The 21,007-nt window shown below is 38.2% G+C and overlaps 1 protein-coding gene across 15 annotated transcripts in view; it reads left to right on the forward strand.

Moving 5' to 3' along the window:
* Positions 1 to 7,723: 7,723 nt before the first annotated feature.
* Positions 7,724 to 21,007, forward strand: part of ZMYND8 (zinc finger MYND-type containing 8) — a 57,852-nt gene continuing 44,568 nt past the window's right edge. For 8 of the 15 annotated variants that reach the window (XR_006181176.1, XR_006181175.1, XM_042883587.1 and 5 more), the window contains exons 1-2: positions 7,724 to 7,755; positions 19,876 to 19,946. Coding sequence is in view for 13 of the 15 variants with exons in the window: in XM_042883587.1 (XP_042739521.1) it covers positions 7,739 to 7,755; positions 19,876 to 19,946 (88 nt within the window). In the remaining 2 variants the exon portion in view is untranslated. Of the gene's footprint in view, positions 7,756 to 9,591; positions 9,677 to 9,911; positions 10,081 to 10,714; positions 10,765 to 12,277; positions 12,376 to 19,875; positions 19,947 to 21,007 lie in introns of those variants that run through there. The other 7 variants (XM_042883588.1, XM_042883590.1, XM_042883598.1 and 4 more) reach the window with 5 other exon arrangements.

Consider the following 21,007-nt stretch of genomic DNA (forward strand, 5'->3'; position numbering starts at 1 on the left):
GTAGAAACTACATGGAATTAATGTTCTTGTAAATAAAGTTTGTATAACCCAAACAGGAAAGAAAAAAAAAAAGCTTTCTGTTCTTTACATTTTGTCCAAAACCAACTATCTTGCCACTGTCACTGTGTCAGAGAGCAAAACTCAGCAGTATAATCTTAAGTTTCTTATTTAAGTTCTGTTGCTTTATGTTTTCTGCATAAAAATTATGAAATTGGCTTATCCCAGCTTAATCACTTGCTCTGCTCTGTACAACAGCCAGGGAGACATTAATGCTGGGAAGAAATATTTCTAATGAGATCAAAGAGGCATCAATAAAGATTTGTTTATGTAGGACTGGATATTTAACTATAGCTTACATGGCAACAACATGTATGGAATGAGATTTAGCCATGATTTCAAATACTTGATGTGGCCAGCAGAAGAGTATGCCCTAGAGTAACAAGAGCTATGCAAGTTCTTCCATCACAGTACAGGACAGATCGTTCCATGCTTACCTCACTAAGAAACAATTGAACATAGCTACCAGGTTTGTTTTGGAGGCTCAGAGCAGCCACTGCTGATGGAAGAATCAGGCAAGTCAGTGTAGGATGAGTCTGCCTTGGTCTTGGTTTTGTTACCATATGGGTTTTAACATGCTTTACCTCGCTTCATGCTGCTTCAGAGCAATTGGTATCTCTGTTGCGTGAGGAAACTTTACCCTCAGACTTTCTGTGATTATCAGGAAAGCCAATGAAGTATTTTTGCCAAAATCTTGAACTGAATACTGAGTGCTATTACAAAAAATATTTTGAATAGCATTTTGTACATCTGTGATTATTTGAATGCACTTTTTTTTTTTTTTCTTTTCAGTGAAATAAATGAACACTAGGGGATGCTGCATTTCTACCAAAGTTAGAAAACAATGTAGGAAAAAATGCCAAATATCTGAAATTTTACCATTTCCTTTGACATAAAAGGTGAGGGGAAATAACTTTGGTCGATTGATGTAGTAGCAGTATTTTATTGCTGCATATCAAGTAAGTAGAAATAGATTACTTTTGAATCATTTACTGAAAGTTTGGGGCAGATGTCATTTTAATTTATGCATAAAAAGGTTTATTTTAAAGTATTTTTCTTACAGAAATATCCAGATCAGCTTTGGGATCCCATCTGAATAGGTTACATACAAAAGTAGGCAAAGTATATAGCGTGTCTGAAATGTTCAAAACTGTAGAGATATTGAGTCTGGAACTCTTTATTTTGGAAACTATCTTTAGACAACAAATACAGCACAGCACACAGGTTTGAGGTTTAAGTTGTTTCAGGACAAGCCTGGTTGTTTTGTACAAGGATTTGTGCAAAAAGGAGAGAAGCAAGGAGTCGGTCTCGGTGATCCTTATTGGCTCCTTCCAACTTGGATGTTCTGTGATCCTAGGCCAAGTACTGAAAGGCTTACGTACAGGAACACGAAGAACTAAGTGCACACAGAACTGTAGATGAATGGCAGGTGCTGTGTGGGGAGATTTTTAGCACTGAGGAGTCAAAGCAGGGAAAGTCCAAATTTGTCAAATATTTGTGTGTAATTTTCTTTTTATAGCTGTGTCTTTGGGGAAGAAAGAGGGCAGTACAGACAGTGTGATTTAACAGCCCCTAGCCGTTGAAAAGGGCACTCGCTCGCTCTTCCTCTCTCCCTCCCTCCCTCTGCTGTTTGTTGCTGCTGAGTCTAACCATGCTGTTGCATGCAGTTTTCTGCAGCAAACAAGTAGAACTGGCTTACTGAAATTCTAAGCAAATAATAAATCCATTGCAATGGAAGGAGTGGGAATATGTGTGTGGGAATGGGGTTGGGAATTGCAGAACCCTTTCAATGGCAATAAGCTCTTATAAATTTAATGATCCTGTTTACTTACATTCTAAGACATTACTTGAGAGCTGAGCCCCAGGCATGTATACTGATAATATCTATGGTTTGATACAACTGTAGTTTAGAAAACATATTATTGTTTGTGAATTAGTTTTTTCCTGCTAGGTTAGGCTTACAAATATGGAACTACCAGAGCAATCAAGGAACAGATAATGTATTCCTTTAGATTGTTTTGCTGGGCTAGTTTCAAATGCTTCTTCTGTCAGTCTTTAGATCATGTGATTTGATTTGTACCTTAGACTTAAAATTGCTGGTAGAGATTTTCCTTACATATTTTAGATGTTTTTCTGCCATCACATGAAGAAAAACACAAATGCAATGAAAATCAGGATTTAGTTATAGCAACTACAATTTTTTTTCCTTACATAATGTTCTTCTGTTGTGTTAAAGTGTTTGCACTGTGCTAATGTCCAGAACTGGTTGTTTTTCCAAAACATTCTAGTTACCTTTGAAGGAAGAATCAGAATGCCCAGAAGACATTAAAAACCTGTCAGATACAAGACTGCAATCTAAGGTTTTTTTAAGAGAAGTACAGTAAAACAAGGGGCACAATACTAATTTTGTCCTCCAACAGCCTGTGAGCAGGCGTTGTATAATGTTGCTTAAGAACATTTTTAGAATTCTCTTTTTCTTCCACTGAAATGTTTTGGTATTTCCTGAATGAGTAGTGACACTGAGATGTATCATCACATCTTGCAGTGCAGAAATGTTATGTTCCAGCAGAAGTTTAAAAGCCAGGATTAAGCATGACTGTTATATAAGAAGTCGGAATACTGCTTCCCAAAGGGGCGAACTGACATTTTTCATGAGTTCTTCTTGGACCTGTGGTAACTTACTCATAGAAATACATTTATTCCCTATATACTTCTGTTTGTTTGCATAGAATCTCAATTTTGAATTACTGACATTTTCCACTCATAAGGATGTTGTAGCTTTGTAGTAATGGTGTGTAGCAAAGTTCATTTAATAGATAAATTGCAGAGCAGTCTTGCTGTGTTTACCTAATTTATAAGTGCTGCTCCAAAAGTAATGCATCCTATTTTATGATGTTGGCCCACAACATAATGTGATGTTGGTGGTGTGGCAATAGAGGCTGAATGTTCCCACCAGTATTCCGTTACCTTTTGTTGCTGTGTGACAGATGGCAGCAGAGAGACAGTCTGACAAAATGACATTTGGCATGGAAGTGTGTATGAAATGGGTGTGGAACTGCATTCCTCCCTGTTAAAAAAAAAAATGGCACTCATTGACATTCATGGAGATGCTTGCTGAATGTTCATGGAGACCAAACAGCGGCTGTGAGCAATGAGGTGGTGGGTGGTGCATTTCAGCAGTGGTGGCAGTAATATGAAAGACAAGCCACGTTCTAAATGGCTGTGCGTTTTTTTTATGAGCACAGCGTGCAGACTCTTGTTCATGGCTAGTGAAAATGCACAGCTAATTGTAGTGACTGTGTTGAAAAAGAGCATTTTGTAGCTAAGAATTTACTCTATCAAATAGTGTTATTGTGTTCTTTGTAGCTGCTGTAGTTTCCATGGAAGTAAATAGAAGCATTACTTCCAGAGCAACCTACGTACATACTTGTATCTCATTGTGTTGTTGGCAAGGTGGTTTAATGCAGCGTGATTTCTTCTGCTCTTTCAGCAGTATGTTATTTGATGTGGATATAGATTTCTCTACAGTAAACCTCCCTTTTTGAAACAATTTTACAGTGGCATGGTTTCAGTCAAGTCCCCATTCCTGTCACCTTATAAGGAGGGCTCATGGAGCGTTGTCTGCAAGTCTAACAGTGCATGAAAAATAATAACTTGTAAAGGTGCCAAAAGGAATTCAACTATTTATGGAGATGTTAGATAATGTGAGTGAAATGCATGCTCATCACGGCCAAGTCTTTTACGTGGCTTCACAGACAGTGCCACAACTGTAACATGTGTTTCTTCTCTTTAGAGATGTGGTTATATTTTAAAGATTTTTTTCTTCATGCCCTTTCACAAGGCTGGGGAGATGAGGGCAGATCTGTAGTGTCATTTAGGTAAGAACATAACATTGTTAATGAGGCAAATCCTGTAAAAATGTCAATCCAGTGCTTGAGCTTGTAGTTCCACAAAATTTTCTTCTAGTTAAGAGTGATCCCTTAGATTACCATGGGCTGCCTTTTCCTGCCCTGTTAGCTATGCCACTACAAGTGTTGCTGCAGCAGCGTTGTGAACTATTGTGACTGGGTGCTTTTCCAGGGTTAAAGTTAGTGTTCAGTTCACTGATCCTGTTCTCTGTGGAACTTTACAGACAGGTCTGCAAGAAGTGTGATTGAGCAGACTGCTATGGTTGGAAGGAATGGGAAATGCTGGTGAAACTATGGGTTAAGCCTTTGTGAAAGTGATTGTATTGCACGTTTGTGGTGGAAAAAGAAACTCTTTACTGCTGAAAGGCAAACTGGAAAAATGAGATTAATCTAGCAATTGGAAAAGCAGGTAGGAATGGGAAAGGTGTGTGAGAATGCAGTCTTAAAGCTGAATTCAGTGGATGGAGTAGCAGGATAGAAGTAGAGAGTGATACAGTTTAGATCTGTGGTGGGATGTGGTGAAATGTAAGTCTAGCTGAGAGAAAAATCACTGTACTATGTTTGTAATTCCATCATTTTAAATATTTAGTGTGAGCTGTAGCTGATAGACTCTGTGGGATAATCAGCTTTTATGTAAAAAACCAAAAACAAAAACAAAAAAAAAAAAACAAACCATCAACATCAACGACAACCAAAACAACAAGGAAATCCTCCTATCTCATGATAGAAGGAAAAAAGGTCAGTCTTACTGATTTAAAATATTAACCAAGTGATACCTGAATGTGACAAAAAACAAACAAACAAACAAAAAAAAACAAAAAAACACAGTAATGGGACTACAATTTAGCATTATCTAGACTACTACCATAGTAAATACTTACTCCCTAACAGCTGCGCCTTTATCTTGTTAGGAAGGATGTGATGTCAGACTAATGCAGTGTGTGGGATGTCCAGCACTTGAGCAATAGAATTCCTGGTGAAACACAGACTTCTTTCAGAATTTTGTACCTAATTCTTTTTACATCCCCATACTCACAAACCTGGCATGTGCAATGAGTGCATTGGACTCACTACCATCTTAGAACAGAGTAGGAATGGTAAGTCTGCTTGCTGCTCAGGTGCAATTCAAGTGGTGCATATTCCTCAGGTCTGATATACAGTGTATCTGCATGTGTCCTACAGCTGCTTTCCTGCTAACTGAAGAAAGTATGCAGCTTCAGATCAAATAGAAAATAAATTATATCTGTTAGGATTTCCTACAGAACACTTAATTTAAATATATGGTGACAAAAATCCTGTTTTATACAGGATATCCAACAGCCATGCTTCCAGCTGTGAAGTCTTTGAAAGTGTTTCAAACTCTAGAGGTGAAAGAGATGAAATATATGGGCTTATGCCTTAAGATAACATGGGCTGTAGCACCTCTTGAAAAGCTACAGCTGCTATAAAGCACAGGACTCAAGGGTGGGTTTTTTTGCCTTTTTTTTTTTTTTAGGTATTTTTGGCAGATAATTAAACATGAATAAAGATTTCCTTTGGAAGGAAATGTACGTGAGGCCGTTTCACAGCATACTAAAAAAGGCTGTGAAGAGAAACTTTCATAATGCATCAGATATTCAGTGTGCATAAAAACAAAATCAGATTTTTATCTATAGACAGCAAGTGATCAGAGTGATCCAGAACCAGGAACCTAAAATGAAAGTGTACAAATGTATTGTGCTTCAGGATAAATGCCTGCATCTGGCCACAAAGCCCTTTGACCTTACAGACACGTCAGCTACCTGCTTGGCATAAATGCATTCTCCAGTAGTTGCTGATAGTTCACAGGTTACCGGCCTTGTTAGGCAGGTTAGTAAATCTAGCATCCAACAGGTTCCTAAAAATTCAGGAAGATATTTCCTAGGTATTTGTTGTTGGGTTCTGTCTGATGGAGGTCTTGTCTTCCCATCTTTAAGAAGTTACTGATACTTTGGTAGATTTAAAGGTGAGTAGCTAGGAGAAACAACCAAAAGAAGAATGCAAAACCCCCGTGTCTTTGAAGGAAAGACATGGAACAACAGTGTTTTCTGTTTCTATCCTTGAAATTAGCATTTGCAATCAAGGACTTGGAAATGCAGGACCGAGCTGTGAGACCTTAAATGCAACTTCTATCTCCTATGTCTTGCTTATCCTTGGAGAATGTATTTTCGATTTCTTTTTGTGTATCTGTTCCAAACATTATTTTTAAAGCTCTATCTTTTGTTCTACTGTTCTCTCTCTGCCACTGATATTTTCACCCCATGGTACTTATTTTTTGAGGAATGTGAATAATCTGCTGCTTCCTAAATAAGTGCATATGTCTCAAAACCATTGCTTCTGTCACACAGACAAATATCTTCCTTCCTTAGTGGCATTTATTTATATTTTGAGGCTTTCCAGTATGTATTGAATTGTATAATTCCTTACAGCACTGTTTTCTGCTTGTCCTTGGCGGTGGTACTTCCTGGAGAGAACATTCTACACAGTGGGCACTGTTCTATGCAAAGAACCCATTAAGTATAGTAGGTTACACTTGTAACATTGTTGTCTTTTAGTTTCCTTTTGATTGTATTCCTACTTCCTCTCTTTCCTTTTTTCCTTTTTTCACTTCTATTTTGCCTTTATTTCTTTCCTGCATCATCGTCCTATTTCCTCTTAACATCTTTAAGGCACTGAAAAGGACAAATACTACCTATTCTAACCTCCCTGCCCTCTTTTCTGCTTTAACAAAGCTTCTAGCTTTCCCTGTCTCTATCCTTTGTTTTCCTTCCCATCCCCCTCCAAAAAATTCACTACTCCTCTGTAAAAGAATTGGTCAAGCTGCATCAAGGCATGGGTTCACCATGATTTGACAGAATCTTCTGAGTTCTCAAGATGTACCTGTGTGGTGATTACTGGGCCTGTGTCTCTGGCTATAAATGATATAGATGGACAAGAAAATGAAGAGCAAGAAGTATTTCCTTTTAATTTCTGACCGAATTATGATGGTTATTTTAGCAGTGTGCTGATACATTTTCATCCATGCACTCGCTAATGACTGAATTGTAAATTTTGCTTTTGGGCCACCATTTTCCTGAGTCAAGAGAATAGGACTTTAGGCCTTTTCTAAGGCTGCTTCTGTTTCCTGCATGCCGATTCTCTGATCAGTCCATGTGTGTCACTTTGGCAGTGTTCCCAGTCACCATCAGCACGACTGCATTCCTGGATCACGTCTTGGGTAGCACAAAGCTTTGACAAGTTCAGTGTGTTTAGTTTTATTTCCCTGCTGTACTTCACTGGCATTATTATTATTTTAATAGAATAATATTGGAATAGAGCAGTCAGTAAGTATAAATATAAATGTCTGATAATCCTTGCTTAGAATTACTGCATGGATCAAAATATGGGTATTTATGTATTTGCAGTTGGTGTCTCTGAGTGGCATTGAGCTTTAAGTATGCATTCAAAAAGAAACCAATCTGGAGTGGTCTGAACTGTTAAAACTGATGTAAGTGTTCACTTGAATATCATGCATTTCCAGTGAGTTCTCACTGCTGCAGTGGGCTGTACGATTCCCTTTATAGCAGCACTGTCATTTCTGCTACATTCCTAAAACGGAACCAACTGCCAGCGTAATCCATGAGCCTTCCTGCTCCTTGCCCTGAAAAATGCTGCCAAAGCTAAAAAGGGAAAATGCTTCCAGCAGGGACTCCAGAATTACTTATGAGATGAGAATTTAGACTGTGGGCTGTTAATCCTCTGTTGCAGCCTAAAGCATGGGAACGCAAAGAATGTAAGCACGGCGATAGGATGGTGGTTTTCCTTTGACAATGATATCTCAAGAAATAATCTGAATTCAATACAGAGTAACGCAGAGTAGTAGTATTAATCTTACTGAGTAGCATAGTTATGAGTCATGTCAGCTCTCAAGTGCAGAGATTTGAGTGGTAACATAGTTGTACCGTGAGAGAAGCTGGTCGAAGCTGGCTGGGGGGAAAAGGGGGGATAATCTTTATTCATGGTGATTGTTTTGGGGTAATTAGCACCGGGGTTATGTTAGTGAAGTGTATGTTCTGTTTGCAGCTAGCCTTGATTAATGGCAGAGGGGTTTCTATAATTTTTGCACAATACTAAATCTTGTGTTGGAAGAACCTTTATTTTGCTTTGTTTGTTTTAGCTCAATATTTAATAATTACTGTTTTAATACTGAATTTGTCCCTCCGTAACTCCCTTAGTTTTTGTTTTTGCAGGAGTAACTCTCTGATAATATGCAGTATGCTTCAGAATCACCTTCTCATCTATGATTTCCTTTGTAATTTGTCGATGGCAGCAGAATTTTAAAGCCTAGCTACCCAGTACAGACACACAATCCTGAACAAAAACACGAAGCCTTGCTGCAGCGTTTCTAAAGAGATGACCTTTGAAATACTAATCTGCATTTGACACTTCCTTCCTCGCTGGCACAGTGATAAATCCTCCCTCTTTTGCTGTATTAGGAAAGAGAGTCAAACTGCAGAATTTTAGGGAAAGGACTTAAAGCATTTTTGAATACAGTGTTTGGGCATTGGCCACATGGGCCGCTTACGTGCTCTTTTCTCATTTTATTGCACACAAGATAAAAGGCAAAGAAAGCAAAAATGAATCCAACAAGCTGCATTAATCAATTTTTGTGAAAGCAGACTGATAATTTGCCACGTGGAGGTTCTGCTGCTTTTCAGGGCCTGCCTGGTGCCTTAAAAAGCGCAGAGTGCGACAGGGTTAATGGCCAGGAAGCGGCGGCTGCGGCCGGTAGCAGGGCAGCCCTGCAGGCCGCGGGGTGGGGGCCGGGGCGGCCGGGCTGCGGGTGTGCATCGCTGCCATCCCTGCCATCCGCATAGTTTGGGTCGTTCTCTGCAGCATTTTTATAGTCGGGAAAGGTGTGCACTGAATGCCAGCAGCCCTCTTTGATAATGTAATTTCAGTTGTGTATTACTCGCTGCAGAAGTCAGCCATCAGGCTTCTCCCATGTAGGGTTTGGCTCATATTGTCTGAAAAAAAAATAAATCCCACTGTCAGTGTATGGTTGCTGCAGTCGGTGTTAATGTGTTTACATTCTGGAATTGAAGGATTCTGTCTGAATTTTGAGTTCTTAATGTCCGTCTCTCCCATGCATGTGCACTTTCAGTTTATTTTGTTCCCTTTCTGTACCTTTGTTTTCACTGTGTGAAACACAGTGGAGAACACCAGAAAAGCGAATTTTGCTTTTTGTTTCTAAAGAATCATTTTTGTGACCTGGGTGAACTCGTCCTTCTTGAGGTTTAAAATAGCCAAATGCCTTCAGCAGGGACACGTTGAGACACGTTTGCTCAGGCAGGCAGTTTGTGATCGCTTTCCTCTGCTTGAAAATCTACGTATTTCATAGGGGAAGTCACCTTTTGGGAGTTCTTTTCGAGTTTTTTTGCTGAAACGGGCCTAGCTTAGCCTGTCTTCTCTGTGCACAGGATGGCTCCTGCTTGCCAGAGCTGCACAAAGATAATCGCTCAGGAAGTGTTTCAGCCAATCCCCTGAAGCTTTACATTCAGATTTACCAAAGTAGCCAATCCTGGATTAGCTTTTATTAGGAAGACAGATCATCAAGCTGAAGTGCCAAGCCCTTTCTGTCTGAGTACTGAGAGCCTGTCCTCCATGTTTTATAAGTATTGACATAACACTGTGTTAACAATGCATCCACAGAGGTAAGCCTTACTTTTTACATTTTTTTTTCTCTAAGACCTATGAGTTGTGGGTTGAGAGTGTGATTCTCTGTGATTTGTCGTGCAAAACTCACACCACAGCACTTTATTAAGTTGAAACTGTTTAAATTTGCTTTCTTGGGTCACATGGTTAGTAGCCATTAGCCACAGCTTTATTTTGCAGACTGGCAAAACCTTGGCATACCTACTTCTTCACAGGAGGCTGGTGTTTTTAGAATTTAACAAGATCCTGGTATTCCAAAGAAGCTTTCTGTCTCTGAGCAGTTTGCCAGCACTATTGTCTGTTGTGTCACATGCCTGCTGAAGAGAAAATGGAAGCTAGGGAGCAGATGCATTTAACTGCCCTACAGGGAGTCAAGCAGGGATAATGGCAGACAGAAGAACAGGCAAGTTTACCTTTCTAAACAGTGAATGGAATAGCTAAGATAAGTTATCTCTGAAAAAATATGGGATTTAAAAAAACCTAGACATCAGCAAAAACTGCTAATGGCTGATTGTAGATATTGGGCCTAGGTGGTGGTGTGCTGTTGCATCATGTTTTTTATGCAGCTTATCTTAGCTTAAAATGATTATTGAACTCTTTTTCTTGCAGGGATAATTAATACAATGTGTTTCTCTTTCCGAGGGACACTGTATGGTTAATATTTTGTTCCTTTAAAAGGGAGTTTTTATGCTGCAGATTTTGGAAATGGGTTGCTGCTCAATAAAATGCAGCAGTACATCAGTTTGCAAATCTGATTCTTTATGGAAAATGTTTTTTAACTATTAGCTTTCTTCTTTTACATATTTTGAGTAAACTAATGTACCTTTTATCTGTGCCTTTTTGTTTTACACTGTATCAGCCACAGTTCTGTGTTGTGGAGTCCAGAGGATATAAAATCATCTGTGGTTCATGACAGTAGTACATGTTGTTCGTTCTTGTTTTTTGTCTTTTTTTTTTTTTTTTTTTTTTAACTTTTGGTTTAATGCTACGTAATTATTTCAAGAAATTCCTTTTTGATCAATTCCCAAATCTGCCAGCCTGTTGTATCTTCTTAACTGGAAAAATGAGATGGGTGCTTGAACAGTTGGTAAGTAAGCAGCATGCTACTCTAAACATTTTTAATAGTTTTCCAAACATTTTATTTTTACTGGGTCAGTTAGTGCAGTAGATGAGGTGATTTCAGAGGTTAGCCATGTAAAAAATCCGATTTGTTTAGCGTCCATTTTAAGGGGCTTTTATGTGTAAACTGTTCCAATTTGAATGCACTGCTTTTTTTTTTCTTTTTCTTTTTCTTATTTTTTTTGATAATTTGCTTCTAAAGTTTGAAACTTATACTTGTTGTTTTCCTCAGACCAGTGACAAATATTCTACTTGCTGTTTGTTTGTAGCTCCTTAATTACCACACTCGTGAGGGTAAAGCGCAGTTTGGTTGTTAGGCTTGTAAGGTGTGATGAGAGTGCTAGTACTCAGCTATGAAGTGACCTTACAAAGTAAAGTAAGTAGTACTTAATGAGCATATGTTTTTGAAAGTATACAAGGTATAATATCAGATAATGTTGCTCAATTTGTGACTGTTTTAGAGCATTCTGTGCTCTTTATTAAGATTTCAATTGTAACCTTTGTGTGCTTGTTTTAACAAGCTGTTTTTCAGTGATCACCAATATCATTACAAAAGCAGTGGAAAGATGCTCTTTTGAGCTTCAGTATCATTTTTTGTCCCGCTTTTAGCAGTTTGCACACTTTCATGATTTTAGGAAGCTTTGAGCTCGGGTAGCTTTAAAAATGGCAGCACCTAGGTACACTTGCATGTTAAATTCTGTTGCCAAGATGGGATTCTGTAACATAGCCATTTTCTTGTGGTTACTTGTTTCTAGATGTGAGTATCTTATTGTAAGTACCTAGCTTTGCTTAACTTCCTCCTCCCTCCCCCCCTGAAAAAAAAATTACATTGTAAGCGTCTATAGTTCAATTTGCAACCTGAAACACTGCTGTGCTGTACCACTGAGTTTCATGTAATAGCAGTTTTGTGTGCAACTTGAATGCATTTTTCAGCGTACACAAAGATGCTAACGCAGCTAAGATGTTACTTCTTTTTTTGTTCTTCGATTGCTAAAAACAGAAATTACACTGGGAGATAATTTTCTTAACAGTAGGTTGTGCACATTAGCAGTTTACTCTCAGTCTCAGGAATTGCACAACATAATATTTGTTTAATATGAGGAAGCAGGAGTAAGTGATCTGCAATCAAAAAGCTTGTATTAAAATGGCTCCCACAGGTTTTGTTAAACTAGAATCTGTTTCAAATCTGCACCTCCAGACACGTTGCTGACAGTGAGGCATATTTGTATAAGCTGTCCTTGTGCATGGAATGAAACGTAGCATCGTGAGTCTGCTGAAGTTCCCTATTTTTAATCACTCGAACATAATTCTTTTATAGTTCACAAAAAAATAAATGTCTGCATTGCAGCAAGATGTCTGAGGCAAGGTAGAGACAGCAGTGTTGTTTTACAGATCAGCCCAATCACGCTGCTCCATGGAGTGCTTGAGCCAATAGAAGCAGAGGGTAGGTTAAAGATTGACAATTGCAGTGGCAAGGCTGAGAAAGGCCTTCTGGAAATTTCTACCATCTTTGTTCCATCTAAGTTAAGCAATTTCAGCCAAGCTGAAGAATTTCATGTATTTTTGGTGCTTTGTCAAGGTATGATGTTATCACTCACTTTCATAGATTGCATAATAAGAAGCACTGTGCAGTTTTTCTGCAGTTCAGGACAGATGGAATATGGGGTTTTGTTAACGTGGTCGTCATGGGGAGCGTGGGGGGGGAAGCACCTATTCTTTCTACCCAAGATTTTACAGGGCTGGATCTTGTTAATATCACAATTAGGCAGAGCATACATGAAGCAATTTAGCTGAGTTTTATTCAGCTTGCACTAAATAGCCACTATTCTAATGTATCTAGCAGTTAATTTTATAATTGCACTTTAAACTTTCAGGCTACTAACGAGTAGATTGAATTGCCCAGGACGAACATGATTAGCCATTATTATTTTGTGCCAACATCCTGTTACTTTTATAATTAGCTGGACAAAGAACGCAGTGGGAAAAAAACAAAGGAGTGATCTGGACTATAAACTATGATGAAAACAGTAGCTTTTTAAAAGCTCCATGCTTCCTTCATTCTTCCCAGGCAAACTGTTTTAGTTGGAAGCTAAATAGCGCTAGGGAAAAATGAATGATTTCTTTAAACAAATGACGCTGCTTAACAGTGAGAGTGAAAAAAAGCAGAATATAAACCACTCTGAATGTGATGTTTTCCCCTCTCTCTTCAGGCAGGAGTTTTGAAATTTAGGGGAAGACCTGCAATTGTACTGAGGGACTTCATGTCTGAAATGCACTGAAAGGGACTTCAAGCTCAAAAATTAGAAACAAGCCAACTGAATTAGAAATTTAGCTCTTGATATCAGTGTTCATGGACTTCAATTGGCTGCACTTGCTGACCTGTCTTCCATTTTGTGATATCATTTCTGCTTTGTTGTTGCTGTTTGGCTTTTTTTTCTTCTTTTTGCTTTGTTTCCAATTGGTCATGTGGGTCCAGTAGCTGAAAAGTGATTGGTGATAATCAATTTTCCATAGTAACGGTGCCAGTTCAGCACTACTGGTTTAAGGGTTATAAATTTTAGTAAAAGTTCCCCTCTTCTTTGTCTGGAATTCAGGATATTAGCTTGAATTACCTAATATTGTGAAAGTTAATCATAACATTTTCCCATAAATACATGAATCCCTTTGTAGTAGATTTAAGCCAAATAGAACAGGATTGATTTACTTAATTGCTGTTGGTAACCCTCTTGGAAGTAGTACACTGGCTGTGAGGGGTCTGCAAACCACAAACTGAAAGCCATTGTAGTAGGCCTTTGAAATTGTGTTCAGAAAGTATGTTTTAAATGTGTTTTTCAACAAACATGTCTTGTATTCGTGGGTTAATGTCTAATTTAGAAATGGCTGCACAGAAACTGGATTTTATTTATTTGATGCTTATTTGTCATTTTCGGGTTAACCCTTCGGGTGTTGTGGCATCTGTGATTTATACTGATGAATATTGTGTTGCAGCAGTATGTTAATGTTCATAATACAGCCACTATAAATATTTATTTTCAAATTTGATTCTTGAATTATGCTTTTAGCTTCTGAAATCTGTAGCTATGAATGTTGCCATGCTTGGGCCTCAGCTCAGCTATAGTGTTTGTGGTCTTCAGAGGACTGCATGACACCAAGGGTCTCCCTCCCAGCCCTGATTTTTCTCTTTTGTGGCACTGTTCTGAATATACCCTGAACAGCAGGAAGATTTTGAAAATAGTGTAAATGTTCTTGAAATATCTGTGTTTTGGCTTTGCACGATAGCTGAGGTAACTGGCTTAAGCTGCTGTGTGTAGATAGCTGAGAAAACATTTTGTGTATCTTAATTGCACAGTAGAAATGTAGCATTTTGCAGGAGATTCTGCAGGAGGATACATAAAATATGAGAGGCTCAAACTGGAGAGCGAATCTAAAATGGAGTGATTTCCTTAGTAACCTGTGACTTCACAAAGCCCCGTCTTGTGCCTTTTCAGTTAACATTTGGATGTCAGGTGTCCTTCTGTCATACTTTACCATTTCTGATCTTTAGATGCTTGCTTCGAATATAGCACTGCTGTTTAAACAAGAGATACTGTTATTACTGTTTATTGAATAAACTGCTACCATTTTAACTACAGTACAGGAATGAGGCAGTGCAGTGCTGTCAGACGCCATTTTAAGAATCCTGCATAAATAGCATAGCTACCGATGAGTAAGAGACTGTTATAGGTGAGTGCTTATACAAAGCTGCTATTTATTCAGCAATGGCATGCAAATATTTTTTTCTCAAACTTTCATTGAATGCAGTTTTTTGAAATCATTATTTAGGTATGCTGCTCACGGATGTGATATGGGAGAGACAGGAATTACCTTAAGGATGAAATTCAGTTTTAGTGCTTACAGTCTTAAATCAGTGTGATCTTTTTTTTTTTTTTTTTTTTGGTTGGTTTTCTATTGATTAAAAGGGAAAATGAATTCCATAAGTATATAATTCTTGAATTAATGTGTTTATTCCCTAATGTAGATCTAGACTGTAAATGTGGGCATTGGCTGTTCTGAGTGGTTTTCCATATCTGTCAGTTTTTCTTGGTTAAATGTCAAGGTGCAGTAGTTCATCTGCAACTTTTAATTGCTCTTGGTAGTTTATATAGGTTAGAGCAGCTTGAAAAATTTTTGTGTATGTACTTCTTTTTTCCAAATAAGAACTACTGCTGGAGGAATCATTTTCCTAAACAGAAAAGTCAGTATTTTATTTGTTTGTCTGAAATTTGAAAAAGTGGATTTAATTTAGATTTGAAAAACAAAAAAAAAAAAAAAACAACAAAACCTCTTCAGGCTAGTGTAGAATATTTAAAGATGGTGCAGCTAAGTTCTTGTGTTTTTACTGAACTATCACTAAATCCTGTGTATTTGCAACCTTTATTTTTTTCTTTCTGTCCTCAGCTATCCCCGAAGGAAAAACCTCCACCCCTTCCCCCCTCTCAGACATGTTAACATAATTTGCATGAAACAAATTAGCTTAACATTTTAGGAGTTTTTTGTTTTTTTTTTTTAGAGTAAGTTTTGTCAATACAAGTGGGGAAGCTTTAAATGATTAATTGCTGTTCTGGTCAATTGACAGTGAAACTGGCAAAGCTTAAATTTCAATTGTGTTCTTAAAATACACTCCTCTGTGTTCCTTCGGTGTTCACTCACCTAAATAAGAAGCAAGAGTAGCTTCCAGAAGAATACAAGGTATTTATTGTACTCACCTAGTTACTTTATTGCATACATACAAGTATCATTTCTGATCCGCAACCTGAGGATGTCGCATCCCTAATATACGTACATGATAGCAATGCATGCTGGCTGAAAGAACAGCTCTAAGCCCTGCAAAAATGAAATCTTTTCAAAATATAGCTGTGTAGGGTGGTCTGCTTGGTCACACAGTTCTTGTTTATGTAGAAATAGATGCTTGTTTGTACTTATTTTGATGTTGCTTTTAATTTTCGTTTTATTTTCACTATGGGTAATAAAATACCTATTTCATGAGTTACTGCATTTGATTGGCTGATGATTTTCTGTGTCTGAAAGTACTGCTTACAGCATTTTCAGCATAATTCTGATGTTAATGGCAGGTGCAAAGGTGAAAAAATCTGTCAGCTTTAGAAAAGTTACTGTAAACTTGCTGTGAATTTTTGCATGTATTTACAAACTTATATTTGAAAGATTACTGTTTCAGCCATCACTACCCCCATTCAGTGTCATGTTGGGCAAGTTATAAAAATGGCATCAAGTCAAACAATGGGATGTGCTGCTGAGGAGCTGAGTTTAGGTATCTTTTATAGCTATGTGTAACACATTTATTTAAATCCTCTGATGCTTCAGGTTTTTTTTTTTTTTTTTCAAAATAACCTCAGTAATTTTCTGATGCTCTTAAACAAGAGAGTGACTAAATGTAGTAGAGAAAAAGGACATACAGTCTGTTTATCTAAGGGTCAGTTGTCATTCTGTAGTATACATGAGACCTGCTCTGAAAGTAATGCCTCCTTTTTTATGATGTTAGAGGCTTGACATTGGTGGCATGGCAGTAGAGGCTGAACCTTCCTACCAATATTCCATTGCATTTTGTTGCTGTGTGATAGATGGCAGCAGAGAAACAGTCTGGCAACATGACATCTGGCATGGAAGTGTGTATGAAACGGGTGTGCATCTGGATTCCTCTGTGCAGAAAAAGTGGCACCCATTGATGTTCATCAATGTCTGCTGATCCTTCATGGACACCAAGCAGTGGATGTGAGCACAGTGAGGTGGGGGGTGGTGCATTTCAGCAGTGGTAACAACAAAATGGAAGACAAGCCATATTCTGGATGACTATGCAGATTATTATGAGCGCAGCATGCAGGCTCTTGTTGGTGGCTGGTGAAAATGACTAGCTAAGGGTGATGGCTGTTGAGAAATAGTGTTTTGTAGCTGAGAGTTTGCTCTATCAAATAGTGTTATTGTGCTCTTTGTAGCTGTTGTAGCTCCCATGGGAATAAATTGGAGGCATTACTTTTGGAGCAATGAACGTATTTGCTGAATTTTATTTTAGTTCTGTTTGAAGGACAGTGGGTGCAGCTGTGTGGGTAGGATATATTCACCTCCACTGCTGAAACAAAGGTATAACTGTTGTGTCAAGTGCTGAGTGCATTTCTGACGGTACTTTTACATTTCAAACCTTTGGAGAAGCTTCAGACCCCATCTTTTATAGGATGAACTAGAGATGTATCAAGTCAAGGCTCTTGGTTCATCTTGGGACTGCTTATGCAGATTATTTTTCCTATGTCTTTAGATCTACTGAAAGAATTCTTTAAAAGGTGATCTGGCTGAATTTCCTGAAATATTCTCATGGGAAGAGACAGATTTCAAGCTGAAGAAATCTTAGGAGTCTTGATCTATAACACCCTGTCATGATGTGAAGTTAATCACGTGACTGCAGTACTGGTTTGGGGCCTACAGGAGTAAAGAGTCTTCAATCAGCTGCAACTTCCCAAGCTGCTCTGGACAGGGATGTAGGGACAGTTCCTGCTCTTGTGCTATCTGCCACGCTCATTTCTCAGATTGTATTCATGCACAACTCTGGGCTTTGTCATACTCACTTGTAGCAACTATTTTGTTACTCTTGTTGTATTGTGTTCCCTGGAGTTGTGTGGTATGAACAAAACACACTTGATATGTTCAGATGAGTCTGGAATGTCTGGGCTGTTTTAACGTAATGTGTGAGGTACTGCAAAAAGGGTATGTCACTTTTCACTCCTTCCCCACATGCCATTCACTCTCATTTCCTCTCTCCAGCACACCCACCTGTGCAGGGAGCTAGACTATAGAACTGATTCAATTAAAATTAATGTGGTTTCTGTAACCACAAGTCAGGTGTTGCTGAGACCTTCCCTTTTAGTAGCCACTAGTGTAAGATGGTCTTTTAGAACTAAAGCTGAGTTGTTACAAGATTGTATGTCTGATTTGCTGAAACAGAATCTGTATTTTAAGAACAGGTAGTGCATGCTGCCCTAACTACTTCACTTTTCACGGAGTTAGTGTGTGTTAATACATATTTACAAGGTGATTTTTTAAAAAAAGTGTTCTTTTATTACAGTTTGGTGATATGAAAATAAGATTTTATAATGGGGGAAGGGAAGAAAATAGAGTGCAGCATGGGAAGAGAACAATGAACTCATCCTGTGAGCCCATCCCTTCCCATTGCTTAGGAAAGAGAATGGGCAGAGGCAAGTGGTGCATGAAATGTTTTGGTGTCTGCAGCAACTGCCAGCTCCTCTTTGCTGGAGGCCCTCTGGGAAAGGGTGTAACAAATGCACAGTATAATTGATTTGCCCATGCATAGTAAATTGGTGAGCATTGTATTATGGTCAACTATGCTATGCATTTAATCTGTCCATGCAAAATAAATCTGAGAAGCATTGTGCTGTGGTCAACTGTGCTGTACATTTACCATAATTCTGGTCACGTGGCTCCCTTTCTGTGCTGCTGGAATGAACAGCCAGTTAATAGAACTTGTGAATTATTGCTATATATGAACTACAAATATACAATAATGTTTTCTGGAATTGATGGATCTTCTCCGGTTTGAGTCTTCCATACACTGAGCTCTGTTCATTTGTGTTTAAAATTTTTGCTGACACAATTATACTGTTTACGAGTGTGGAAGGAATTCCAGCCCAACTCTCTGGTAGAGTTGATTAAAAGTGGTTTTGACAAATGCCAGACTAAAAAGTCCTGCTGGTACGTTTTGCTGTTTTTAGGAAACTGCTTCAACTCGGACTAGTAACAAACTCCTGCTAATATAACTGTTTGTTAGCCTGAAGAGTTTTTCTGCTATAAATATAACCCAAGTTCCCTACGTAGTTTCAAAGCTCTGTTTAGCTGCCTTAGGCAGATTTAGCCATGGTGGCTAAAACAAAGGTCTCCAGCTGTCCTTCTGGCCTCTATGGCAGAAATAGATGTCCCTTAGCTAGGATAGCTGGTAGAATGCTCTGTACCAGCAGTAGTTCACAGTCTGCCATATCTGTGTAAACTGGTATCTGCAGCAGCTCATACTAACATGCCAGACAGTGAGTTGTTACTGCAGAGGGAAAGATTTACGTTGTGCTTGACTGTTGTGTTAGTGGACAGCTGTGATACCTGCTTCAGGCACCATAACTGCTTTCGTCAATGATTTTCAATTTGGTTGATTGCTTCAGTCAATGTCATATTTTTCTTTTTCATTCATCTGTAGTAGTCAGATCTCCTAAACTGCTGTGTAACTCTAACACTCCTTTTTTGTCTCTTCCACATTGCTTTCTCAGATGGCTTTCGTTAGCAAGATCTATTGAGATATTTTCCTGCATGGTATCAATATAAGAAAGTAGAATATCACCAAGTCATATATATTTTGTCATCTAATTAATCATTTAATCCTACCTGGACTAAATTAGAAGTGTCTGTATAAGGATGTGTGGTTGAACGATAGTAACAACTTGGTTCTGCTTACTCTGTATTATAGGTAATAATTCATGAAGTTCTATTCCCGGTAGTTTTCTTTCTCTATAAATTTTCTTTTATAGAGAGTCATTTAAAAACTAGTAAATAATTTCAAGGATTTTTAAAACTGTGCATTACTTTCTAATTTTGTAAACTTTTTAGTGTCGCTAAATTAGTTACTTCAGCAAATCTGTTCACTGTTGCAGGCAAGCATTTAAACATTAGCAGGAATCTGTTCACACAGCTTACAGAGGCCGTAGGTTAGGAGCTTCAAGGAATGCAATTCCTATTTGTCTGTTATGTTCAGTTGTATAGAAAGTGGCATAATCCTCAGTACTTGTTACTAGATTGTCGTTAGTGTGGAAGTGTTACCTTTGTAATAGGTAACGTGCAGCATGCATGTGTATCAGGATTGTTTCTCTCCATGTTTTAGTCCATGTATGCTCTGGCAATTAGCACTTCAAATTTTGTCAGAAATATTAACGTAGTTCTGTTTGACAGAGTCATGTTGAATTTCTGTATTTCAAGTCAGATATGAGAATAAGACAGTCTAAACTATTCTAATTCACTTTTTTGATTCCTGCAGTTTGGCTGAAGAGGAAATAAAGGCAGAGCAGGAGGTGGTGGAGGGGATGGATATCTCCACTCGATCCAAAGGTGAGTAAGAAGGAATATTTCACATGTTCCATAACAGAGAAAAATATTTGTAAACCAGGAAAGAAAACTGTGCCATCTATGGTGAAACTGCACTTGAGAGAAGAGTCACTCTGTTTTTTTACAGTGACAGTTGGATCTTGGAATGTGTTTTGATTTTTGCTTAGTTTTCATTGTATGTCATACCCACCCCCCACACTCCATTGTTATTTCTGATTTATGCACAAGTAAATTTAGGTCCTTGGAAAGAACATCAACCTTCTGTATCATCTTACTTGCCATGGCTTCCCTTGAAGATTTGCAATATAGGAGAAACTAATAATATGAAGGTGGTATTTCATACAGTGACCAATCCTAATTTTCCTAAGAATGAAGAACACTAATGTTTCTGTTTGCACAAAAATTGGTTCACTGAGCAGTGTGTCTCAAAAATGTTTATGTATGCATTCCATTATCCCCACCTGAAGTAAATTTGGTAGTATTGCAGGTGACTGGGAATTTCTGTCCCTCTGGTTTTTAACTTTTTTTCTGTGAATGAATTACTACAGGCAAATGCTGTTGTCTCTCAGTATAAAGAAACTTAAAGATGTAAACATCTCTATTGGTTTAAATAATGCCACAGTCACTTGGACTGGAGCAACAAAAGTGCCCTGCAATGAAATACTTGCACATGATTGCTTGCTACAGTTCAGTGTAGTTGAATACCAGCTGCCTGTCCACACTCCTTTTGTACTTGCAGCAGACTTGGCTTTCAGGTAAGCCAAGCAATTTATGTTGCTTTTATGCATTGCATTTCTGTCATGTTTGTTCTTTCAGATAGTAATTTTCTTTCAGTTCTCTGGTAGGATTAGATGAGGTGGTATATTTCATCTCTGTCATCTGACAGCTCACAAGAGATTTGCTTACTCCTTTTGACTCCCTTTGCCCCCTTCTCTACTCATTGTCTTGCGCTTCAGCCTCCATCCTTGGACCGTTTTTGATGTTTGCTTCTATATTTCAGTTGACAAAGCTAGGAGAAAGTCAACTTTTTTTTTTTTTTTTTTTTTTTTTTTATTTTTTTAAAT

Source organism: Lagopus leucura, unplaced genomic scaffold (assembly GCF_019238085.1).
Source record: "Lagopus leucura isolate 7727_CA_CO unplaced genomic scaffold, USGS_WTPT01 Super-Scaffold_100039, whole genome shotgun sequence".
Taxonomy (NCBI): domain Eukaryota; kingdom Metazoa; phylum Chordata; class Aves; order Galliformes; family Phasianidae; genus Lagopus; species Lagopus leucura.